At 29.5% G+C, this 12,500-nt stretch overlaps 1 protein-coding gene across 19 annotated transcripts in view; it reads left to right on the forward strand.

The window, feature by feature from the left end:
- The window catches only part of LOC118445071 (uncharacterized), a 117,343-nt gene that overhangs the window by 49,006 nt on the left and 55,837 nt on the right, over nt 1-12,500 (forward strand). For all 19 annotated transcript variants that reach the window (XM_085655967.1, XM_035873996.2, XM_035873997.2 and 16 more), the window contains one exon: nt 10,255-12,361. In XM_085655967.1, coding sequence (XP_085512093.1) covers nt 10,304-12,361 — 2,058 coding nt within the window. In that variant the 5' untranslated portion in view covers nt 10,255-10,303. Of the gene's footprint in view, nt 1-10,254; nt 12,362-12,500 lie in introns of those variants that run through there.

Consider the following 12,500-nt stretch of genomic DNA (forward strand, 5'->3'; position numbering starts at 1 on the left):
CGCGTGGAATTTTTCTATGAATCATACTTTACGATCGACGCCATTTTTTATTCGTCTCGCTTTCTCTCCCTCTTTCTCTGTGTCTGTCTATCTCTTTCTATTTTCTTTTTTCCTTTTTTTTTTCTTTTTTTCTAGTTTTTAATGCTCTATTTTTACATTCGTATCACTTCTTTCTTTCTTTTCTTTTTTCTCTTATTTTTTTTTTTTCTAATTTTTTCTTTTTCTTTTTTTTTTTTTTTAATTTCACTTACGATGTCGAGGATTAACGAAATATTTGAGATATGGAGTTTTATCATGGCTTTTCTTTCTTTCTTTCTTTCTTTTTTTTTTTTTCTTTTTTCTTTTCCTCTCTTTGACGTATCATAATTTTTTCCTAATTATGACGTATCATAATTTTTTCGTTATATATTTTCTACCCGTTTCTTTGACAACACACATTAGAGACAAATTACGAAACGCATACTTATTATTTTCTTGTTAACACTTGAAACATTTTTTGATATCGGTAATTTACATTTTCATTAATATTTTTATTGATTGATTGGTTATTCGACTGTGATTGATTGATTGATTGATTAATTGATTGATTGATTGATTGATTGATTGTTTGATTGATTGATTTTTCTTTTTATTTTGTTATTAATTTTCCTCTCCTTTCTTTTTTTTTCGATCACGTACATAAACTATTAAACACGCACTCTTTTTGTTAACACTGAAATATTTCTTTCAAATCGATTTTTGCACTCTTATTAATATTTCCTTTTATTTATTTATTTATTTTTTTTTTTATATGTATATAAATACATATATTATCAATTTTTTTCTAATCAATTTTCTTATCGTTCTTACGATTACGTTCGTCGGAAATAAACAATGAAAATGTTTTTATCTCAATTGTCGTCACGCTTAAAATTATTATTATCATTGTTCTTATCATATTATTTCTTTACTTTTTCTTGTCTATCATTTTTTTTTTGTTTTTATTTATTTTTTTTTTTTTTTTCCCCTATCGATTTCTGCAGATGAGTTTAATTCGACGATTACCCTATATATGCAAAGTAAAATACGTTAATCGAAAAACTACCTGGGTGGGGACCTATCACGAATTCTGTGTCGATCGAAAAGCTTAGCCTATAAATTATTCATTGAACTCCTAGACAAAGGGTGGCAATGTAAATTTGCATCGTCGTTCACGAATGTGTCGCACACATAAACGCACACAGACAGATACATATAAATACACATAGAAGCTAATCATTACTTCTTCCACGAACATAATCGTTTAGCTATGATGAAAGCATTGATCTCTGCGATCGTTCGATCGCATAAACCGAGTTAATTAATACCCGCAGAGAGAAAAAGATAGAGATAGATAAAGAGAGTGGAAAAAGAGAGAGAAAGAGAGAGAGAGAGAGAGTGAGAGAGAGAGAGATATTGCCAACTGGTTTCTTGCTAATGAAAATAACGTTGAATCATTGTCTTAATGATCTATATTAAAGATATCTTTTTACAACTCGTTTTACGATGGTCTCTTTCATTTTAATTTATTTATTTGTATATTTATTTTTTTCCATGTTATTTATTTAATTTTCTTCTTTTTCCTTTTTTTTTTTTTTTTTTTTTTTTTTTTTTTTTTTTTTTTTTTTTTTTACCTTTATCAAGAATTTTAATTAATCCTCGATAAGACCAGGATAAGTTCGTACTATCTATATATGTATATATATATATATATATATATATATATATATATATATATATATATATATATATATATATATATATATATATAACTGTTTATATTGATAGTTTCTTTTATTTTTGTTTAATTTATTTCTTCTTTTCTTACAAAATAATCCAACGTTATGCAAATGATATGAACTAGTATCGAGTGTGTATGTATCTATGTACGTACGAAACATATTCGTTTCTCTTTTAGTTTCTCTTTTAGTAATTCAATATCCCTTATTATTTGGTATATATGATGTGCGTGTGTGCGTGTGTGCGTGTGTGTGTAAAGGAAAAGTCTCTCATGATATTTGAAGCTAGATATTCTTATATCATCTTTAGGATCGTATGTCGACGAAATTCTAATATTAACTATGATATATTTTTAAAATCTTTTTGAAATGATAATTTATAAAGATTATTTACTTACGACGTTTATGATGATTCTTGTAAATTCTTCAGACATTATTTTACGAGCTCGTATAATAAACGCTATATAAAAATAAAAATATATATATATATATTTTTTTTTTTCTTGTATCTATGATATACATACGTTTATATTTCATTTCATTTTATTTCGATTCAGGTATATACGTATTTTATTTCATTTTATATTATTTTTTATCAATATATACATATATATTTTCTACTGTATGTTTATTTGTGATTGTGCTGGTATGTATATACGTATTTATTTCATTTCATTTTATTACGATACATATACATGTCCGACGTGTTTTTTTAGTATCTTTTTTATTTTCATTCATTTCATTAGATTTTGTTGTACACGTAGATATTATTTCATTTCATGTTTATGTATGTGTTTTTTTTTTCTTTTTTTTTTTTTTCATTTTTATACATACATTTTATTACATTTCAAGTGTGTGCGTATATATATACACACATATACATTTAATTCTTTTTTTGTTTTTATTTACAATTAATTTCATGTCATATATATATATATATATATAAAGATTTTATTATATAAATTACATTATGTACGAATAAATAAAATAAAATAAAATAAAATAAAATAAAATAAAATAAAATAAATGAAATCATGTTTATCTACGTACATACGTATTTCTATACTTAACTTCGTGAAAGCATGTATATTACGTTTTGATTCGATTAATTGAATTCCATCGATTCGATCGATAAACGGTGGGAATAAGATAAATGCAATATAGTCCGCGATTTTCCGTAATTGCCAGGAATCTTTGGGCAGAAAGCACGTCGTACAAATTATTAATAGACGTCTTTGAAAATAGCCAAACGTTGTGTGACCTAAACGTTGCTAAGCGCGCCGTTCAGGTATTCAAGGAATGCGTTTATTATCCGGTTTAAGTTTGCATGTAATCTACTCAGGTATATACGTAGACTCACATATATACGCCTGCACGCGTATAAAAGCAGATGAATATATAGATAGAATTGCAACATATCGTGGCCGGATGCAAAAAAAAAAAAAAAAAAAAAAAAAAAAAATAAAAAAAAAGAGAAAAAAAGAAAATGCGTGGGAGTGGGTACTGTTTGTGTGCGCATATTTTTTTTTTAATTTTTTTCTATTATCTCCAGTCCGACTACTACATGTGTTTACATTTAAAATCATGGAATAATAAAATTTTTTTTTTTTTTGTTTTTTTTTTTTGTTTTTTTTTTTTTTGTATATATCGAAATATCGAAAGGAAAAATTTGTACTAGTCGATTATCGATGGAAATTTCATTTTATTCAATATACGTCGAAATAAAATCTTTTGTAATAATATGTAAAAAAAAAAAATCGGGAGTGGGTGGAGAGGGAAGGAGGCAGGGGGAGGGGTGAGAGAGAGAAGGAAAAAGTTTAAAATTTATTAATATAATCCGTATTGATCCGTGTTGATAGGAGAAACGATAAAAGAAATTATATATATATATACATATATATATGTATTCGATCATTCGTGAACTTCGAAATAATTGATATAAAGTCAAATTGTTCAATGGGTATAGCAAATAAAATATTGATAATCACATAAATGAAAATTGCAACAGAGATCAAAAGATAATAATATATTATTAATATCAAAAGATTACTCGTGTGTGTATATATGAAAGGAAAGAAATATATTTTCGATATTTAAGTCAAAATTATTAAAAAAAAAAAAAAAGAAGAGAGAAAAAAATACAAACATACCAAATAAAACAAAACAAAAAATCGTACAAATTGAAATGAAAAAAATTATTCGATATTTAATATTAAAAAAAAAAAAAAAAAATTGTAAAGCATAATATCTCTTTAGATGACAAATTAAAAATTAATAAAAATAATTTAACAAAAATAAATGCGAATTTCAACGAAACCAACAAAAGATTAATATTAAATTATCGACCTTAATGCAGGTCGCCTTTATATATAAAAATATTATTTTACTTTGGCCTTTTGTTTCTTATCCAGGATTGGTCGAAAAATTTTATGTGGGATAAAAAATATTATACTAAACTTAGATACTAAAGTATACAGAATAGATACTAGAATATATACTAGATCCTTTCTTATATATATATATATATATATATATATATATATATGTACGCATACATAATACACACATATCACACACACACACACACACACACTTATGTATCTAGAAATTTGTATTTATTAACGTGGGATACTGGGGATGTAGAGTCGTAACATCTGGGAAAAGGAGATAAGGGGTGAATTTTTGAAGGGGGAAAAGGGATAAGTAAGTACAAGGGGAGGAGAACCGATGTAATCGTTCGAGTGAAAGCTCTTAGACCTTACTAACTTATTTATTTTCTTTGAGATAATATCGTCGTGCTATTTGGGATCACGAAGTAGATTATATTTTATCTCTTATCTTTTCTTCTTTCCCTTCCTTCGTAACTTTTGTGAACAAATAGAATACGTTTATTAACAAATTTCTACGAATATTATTATCGTGAACATACAGATTATAATGTGCATTAAGTGATCAATGAATTTGATCGAAAAGTTTTCTTCGAGTATTTCTTTTTTATTTTTTCTTTTTCTTTTTTTTTTTCTTTTCTTTTCTTTTGAACTAACGAAGTCACGAGAAGAAGTGATCCTTGAAAAACATCTTGGAACTTTTGATATGAATAAATTTACGATACGAATAAATAAATAAATAAATAAATAAGTATATATATATATATATATATATAATATTTGTATAGAAGAAAATATTTTTTATATGCAATAGAAACGAAATAGTATATTATTATAAATACATAATTGATTCTGCGTATGATATAAAAAGAAAAAAAAAAATTAACATCGACAGAAAAATAAAAAATAAAAAATAAAAAAAAAAAAAAGAAAAAAAAAGAAAGGAAAAAGAGAAAAGAAAAATACGCAGCGCATTTTAGAAAAGGAATTCATTATATTCGACAAGAAAAGAAAAGTGCAATGTTAAAAAAGAGAACAAAATGCAATATTAGAATTAAGAGGGTGTATAAACAAACTTTTAAAGATCACTCTCAAGTGCATATGCATACTTCTCAATGCAGCGCGATGATAAACAATATCTCTTTCACCGAGGAAAGTCTGTTCCTTACGTAACCAAGAGATAGAGATAGAGAAAGAGAATGAGAATAAGACAGTTAGAGAGAGAGAGAGAAAGAGGGAGAGTGAGAGAGAGAGAGAAAGACAGAGATAAAGATAAAGAGAGAGACAGGGAGAGAAAGAGAGAGTGAGAGAAGGAGAAGGAGAAGGGTACCTTACGATAGACGTCTGACAGTAGAGTAAGCTATTCGACGGTGAGAAAACAAAAGTGGACTATCGCTTTCGTTCGTTCCTACGTTCCTACGTTCGTTTCGTTTCGTTTCGTTTCGTTTCGTTTCATTCGACCATGCCGCCTTTGGTCAGAGTGGCTTTTCCGGCGACACAGTATGCCATGGTGCGATGCTCGCGCATCATTTAATCGCGGTAGTGTGTCATTCTAAAAATAAAGGGGGAGATTTGAACGAGTTAGAGTAAGAGCAGAGAAAACCTAAGAAAGGGAGAAAGAGAGAGAGAGAGAGAGAGAGAGAGAGAGAGAGAGAGAGAGAGAGAGAGAGTTACGACCGAGTCTTAAGTGAGAGTAAGAGAGAGTGAGAGGAGAGAAGCCGTAAAGAAGCGAGAAAGAGATAGAATGAGTCGTATAGAAGTGAGAAAGAGAAAGAGAATTTTCGACTGAGTGTTGAGTGAGTAAGAGAGAGAGAGAGAGAGAGAGAAAGAGAGAGAGAGAGAGAGAGAGAGAGAGACTTAGCACAGAGTCGGTCGTGAACCCGAAGAACGACCTCGGAGTAACGTCGGAGAAAGAGATGGAGATATAACTTGAACAGGGTGTATGTATATATGCCTGTATCCGGAAAGAGAGAGAGAGAGAGAGAGAGAGAGAGAGAGAGAAAGAGAGAGAGAGACGTGTGTTAAAAAAAAAAAAAGAAAGGTAGGATGATGAAAGGATGAAATGATGAAAAGGACAATAGAGTTAAATGAAACAGTTAATATACGTGTATAAATGATTTTATTTAGATTACGTTTATGTAGATACAATCTGTGATTGATGATTTTATTTAGATTACTTTTATTTAGATACGTGTATGTATGTTGGATCGGAGAAGAGTTCTCAAAACGTTATAGTGCGTATTTAAGGATCTTTTTTTTTTAAGGATAACTTTTTTTTTTTTTTTTTTTTATTTATTTTCTTTTATCTTTTTACTTCTTTATTTTTTTTTTCTTTTTTGTCATAAATACGTGGGTACGTAGATATAGTTATTTTTTTTTTTTCATTTTTTTTTTTTTTTGTGAGGTGGAGAGAATATAATAGAGAGGAGAAAAGGATGGAGAATGAAAGGGACGCATGCGCCCTTAGAAAACGCTACTGGGTTTAATGCTGGGCATGCGCGATTCCATCCACGTTCGGACCACTTTCTAATTTTGAAGCTACTCTCTCTCTCTCTCTCTCTCTCTCTCTCTCTCTCTCTCTCTTTCTCTATGGTTTTGTGTGTGTGTTGTGTGTTAGTTTACGCTGGAATCGAGTTGGTCTCCCGAATGTTTATAAACTGTTACACTCGCGAGGGCTCTATGCTGGAATTTATCAAGCCTCTCGTCTCTCTCTCTCTCTCTCTTTTTCCTATTTTTGATTCCCTTCGTTTCCTATAAAGATAGAAAAAGAAGAGAGAAAGAGAGAGAGAAGGAGAGAGAGAGAGAGAGAGAGAGGTATATATCATGCGCATATATTATAGAAACTTCTTGAAGAAAAATGGCGGATGATCTCTCGAAAAATCTCCGAAATTCAAATCTCGTCCTTCGTTCGATCATATTAATGCATTAAAAAATATTTTTATACATGAATATATGTATATGAAGGGAAAGAAAATAAATAAATAAATAAAAAGAAAAAAAAAAAAAAGACAAATAAATTATTGCTTGGCACGAAGAACATGAGAATATTTTTCGTTTGGGTCCCCGCCATTTTGTCTATGTATAATGAAAATTCCATTATATTTATGCACCGACCGACGATATTATTATATTATTATGATGCGTTTCATGATCGTTGCGTTTTATTTTATACAAAGTAACCGCAACGATTTGAACGAACACAAGGCTATTTGGGGCCCCACCGGCTGGCCCATTCGACATTAAACGTTTTAACAATGAAGGACGATACGTTGCGAACGTGATAATTGGACAAAGTATATACAGGGTGTCACGTTTTTAAACAGATATAGCCGACGAAAATCTTTTCGATTTTAATTGTTTTTTTTTCTTTTTTCTTTTTTTTTTTTTTTTTTTTTTTTTTTTGTCAAATGAAAATCAATATTTTAAGGGCAAATGAAATTCGTAAAGAATATCAATAGAAATTTAACGAGTATTTACAGTGTACGTTTTCGTCGACATTTCGTCGAATTATGCTGTCTACAAAGTTCGACAAAGTATACACATAAAGAAAAAAAAAAAAAAAAAAAAAAAAAAAAAAAAAGAAGGGACCATAACCTAACAAGTCTTTTTTATTTGTAAAATTCATTTATAAAATTAATAAGTACGAATATATTTGATCATATATCCGTTTGTAAAGTGAGATACTTTGTATATATATATATATATACATATATATATATATAAAAAAAATTGTAGAGAATATCAATAGGAATCGAACGTGTATCTACGGTGTACATTTTCGTCGATATTTCGTCGAATTATGGCGTCTTGAAAGTTTAACAAAATGTACACAAAAAAAAAAAGAAAAAACGAAACATAACCTAACAATTTTTGTTTTTAAAATTCGTTTATAATAACAATAGGTACGAGCAGAATAAGATATTTGGACATTACATTTATTTGTAAAATGAAATATTCTTTATTCGTATGTACTCACACACACACACACACACACACACACACACACACACATTGTAGGAGAATGAAAACTAGGAGAGGGTATAACCTATTCTAGAGTTTCAGATTTCAATTTGAAAATATACTTACTTGTAATGGTGATAGTGATGGTGATGGTAATGGTGGTGATGGTGATAGTGGTGGTGATGGTGATAGTGGTGGTGGTGTCGTCGTTAAAGCATAACGACGCGGACGTAGGGAATATCTAATAATAGGATATTTGGCTTGCCGGCCAACAACGCTGACTGGCCTCAGGTTCTCTTAGATCGTTCGTTCGTCCGTTCGTCCGCTCTTCTCGAGTTCTAGAAAAGTTGTCTATATTTCCGTTTATCTCCTTTGAATATTACGAGAAAATTATTTCGTGGTCTTTCTAGAAGAAAGAGAGAAAGAAAGAGAGAAAGAGAGAGAGAGAGAGAGAGATAGAGAGAGCGCTCACCTCGATAAATTTGAATGAATGTAAAGGCATTAAAAAGATCTATTATTGATTACATGACGACATCTTTTTTCTTTTTTTTTTTTTACCTTCTTTCATTCAAAATTACTTAATGATTAAATGTATTTTTTTTTTGTATGTATATTATATTTTAATTTAATTTATATATATGTATAATAAACATTGTATATATATATTTTTTTGTATATTAATTAATTTATATATATATATATGTTTTTTCTTTTTATTGCATATTTTATTTTGTAAGGATATTATTAGGTTAATGCGATCTTCAAATTATTATTATTATTATTATTATTATTATTATTATTATTATTATTATTATTATTATTATTATTATTATTATTATGTTATTTCGAAAATAAATTTTACAAAAGTATCATACTGTTAGAATCATCTATAAATAATAATACAATAATATAATAATAATCATCATCGTCATCTTTCTAATTTTCTTTTTTTCTTTCTATTTATTAATACTTGAAATTAATTATATCGAATTAGTTGTATATATAAAAACTGAATAATCAGAAACCAATTTGTTATATTTTAATTAATTGGAATTTCTTGTACATGATTAATGAATTTTGATTGTGATAGATAAACCCGATCTAGAAAACTTTACGTAGTATCAACATAAAGTACAGGATGTTTCATTTCAAATAGGATACGATCAAATATACTCCGCTTCTATATTTCCTTTTTGTGAAAGAATGTTTCAAAAAAAAAAAAAAAAAAAAAAAAAAAAAGTAAGAAAAAAGTTACCAGATTTTGACGTGATGGAAAATGTGATATGCATCTCGCAGTTATTTCGCAGTGGGACGCTGTTGTCGGAATATAGAAGTTGGAATGTAAAACATTTTTTTTTTTATTTTCTTTCTTTTTTTATTTTTTTTTTATTTTTTTTTTTTTTTAATTGGAAATCGATATTTCGAGCCTGACAAAGTATCAATGCGAATGCAATGAGTACATACACGAGTACAATGAGTTATAGAAATTCAACAAATTGTGTCACTTTGTAAGAGATTATTGCGTATATTAATAAAATAAAATTCGAAAAGGTTTTTGAAAAAGTATTGTAACAATAGTCGTACAATATCTGACGGCATTTATTCTAATAAAATGATGACGTACGTGATAAATTTTTGGCACGGTTTTGAACATGAACATGAACATGAACATGAACATAACGTAACGTAACGTGAAATTTTGCAACAAGTTTTCAACTATGCGTTTCAAATATTTTTTTTTTTTACGTTCCATAAAAATATTTAGCTACAGTACTCATCTGCAAAAGATGCCGCTAAAAAAATCTCTGTTTTTCTTTTTGCAAATATATATATATATATATATATTTGTTTAATTATTTTTGGTGAATATTTTGCAGTTGAACTGTCAAAGGACAGTAGCATTCCGTATGAAACCAAATAAATATACCCCATAGTATATTTACTTTTTTTTTTTTTTTTTTTTTATAACTGTAATGCATCGTAAATCGAAAACGGTGCGATTAATTAATTTATATATATATATATATATATATAAAATTATTTATATTTTTTATATAATTTATATATATATATATAAAAGAAGTTAAACAAAAAGATAAATTTGGCGAACGTAATGATTTGATTTTTTTTTTGTTTTACTTTGATCGCAGGTGTCCTGGGGGTGAATTAGCGCGAGGGTGGAGTACAACTTGCGCAATAATGGCGGAGGTTGCAACGAAGAAGTCAATAAGCGTAGTAAGTAACAAGAAGAACGAGGTTTGCGGTGTTCAATCTAACAACGGTTTGATCGATTTGGATAACATTACCGCGACACATAACAAGCAACTAATATCTCTCTGTGACAACAACGATGACGAGGACGATCTCGTTTTAACTAACAACACGCGCAACGAATTGGCTACGGAAGACAAGAGCCTTCAGGAATTGATAGAAAATGAATTGGCCTTGAGAATATGTTCAAACAACGGGGATAAAAAGAAGGATAAGAAGAACGATGATGATGACGAGAATGACGTTGTAGATGATGATAATAACGATGATAATATCGATAATATCGAGGATGAAAAGAATCGATTGGTAAAAATGAATGAAATCGAAGAAGATGAAGAACAACAACAACAACAACAACAATCCGGTCAATCGGATACGGTAAAAAGGATTCTATTTGATCGACAGGACGATCAGTTTCGGGTTAATACAGATTTCATTGTTGCCGAATTAGAACATTGTGCGTTGATCGAGGAACCATACGGTTATCAAAATGGCCACGTATCGCCTATAATAACCAATAATGTAAAATCCGAAGAACATAATAACGAGATTAAAAAGGAACTCGTAGATTTTGATAAGGATAAGATCGATGATGTAAAGGAAACATTTATGATCGATCAGATCGATCGTGAAATAAACGAGAAGGAAGAGAATGATAAGGATAAAATGGAAGAGATGAATGTCGAAAAAGTTGAGAAGGATTTATTCCTAAGATCTAATAAAATATACGACGAAAATGTAATACCTAATCTCGATGACGTTAAATTTGAAATTGACGATAACAACGTTGATATTGAATCTAATCGCTCAACAGAGATTAATATTTCTAACTATATGGATAATTCTTCTCCTTTATCTTGTCGCAACAAGTATCAACAGGAGGAGGAGGAGGAGAAGGAGGAAGAGGAGGAGGGATTGATCGATAATAAATCATTCTCAAACAATACATTTGATCGCATTGAAACTGAGATCATTGATGATGAATTATCTGAAAAGAAAATTATCGATCGTACGGATGATACGTGGATGAACAAACGAGAGGAGAGTGAACAATCGGAAGGACAATTTTCCGACAATTTTGAGGATCCTGAAAAATGTTCTATGACGTCGATTAACAATGATAAATTAAATACTATCGATACGAATGAATCTATAATAGATAATAATAAGATGGAATATTTTCGTAACGACGATAATAATATCGTCGTTGGAAATCAATCGATTAACGAATCTACAACTATGATCGCAGAGATTACGAACAACAATAGTAAGGTCATCGAAAGTCCACAGGATGTTTCGTCGAATAAATCAAGAAGTTTCGACGACGTTACTTTGAGCCAATCGGAAACGTCGACCGACGCAGCTAGTACCCAAGAATTCATAGACATGGAACGTCGTGTATTGAGCGAGGAAAACGAATCGATTGTTATTGAACGTAATAACGACGATGATAACAAACGTTTTTCGGAGGATGATATAGATCTTAGGAACGACGTTCAATCGTTAAAAACTTATAACAAAGATACAACAAAGGAATATGATTTTGAGGAGACTAATGATTTGAGAAACTTCGAAAGATTTGAAATTAATGATACACGTCAACAACAATTGACGGATTCAACGATTTTGTTAGAAAAAACGGAGATTGTCGTAAGCGCCAAAAATGTAGCTATCCATTCCGAGACCAACAAACGTGTCGAATCATTTATGATCGATAAAACCGATCGATCTTCTACCAACGATCAAATTAATAAATTCGACTCGTGGATGACCGTTGAGGAAGCAACGAGAATCGAGGAGGATGTTGAAATCGAAAAGGAGAGACACCATGAGGAAATATTGACGATAGAAAGGGAGGACACTAACGAAACGATCATAACCGATAGCGATAGGTCGACTCAAGACGATCACCTTGCTGCTTCCTCTCCCCGTGCACCCTTAGCCACTCCGGATGACGAGACGAGCGATATTATTAACGTGTGCGATGTAAGTGTTTGTTTGTTTGTTTATTTTTTTTTTCTTTTTTTTTTTGCTCGTTTATTTTTTTTTTCTTTTTTTTTTTTTTCTTTTTTTTTTTTTTTACTAATATAACTTATATCAATGATGAGTAATGATGATGGATAAT

Source organism: Vespa mandarinia, chromosome 3 (assembly GCF_050613455.1).
Source record: "Vespa mandarinia isolate Hongniang chromosome 3, ASM5061345v1, whole genome shotgun sequence".
Classification (NCBI taxonomy): Eukaryota; Metazoa; Arthropoda; class Insecta; order Hymenoptera; family Vespidae; genus Vespa; species Vespa mandarinia.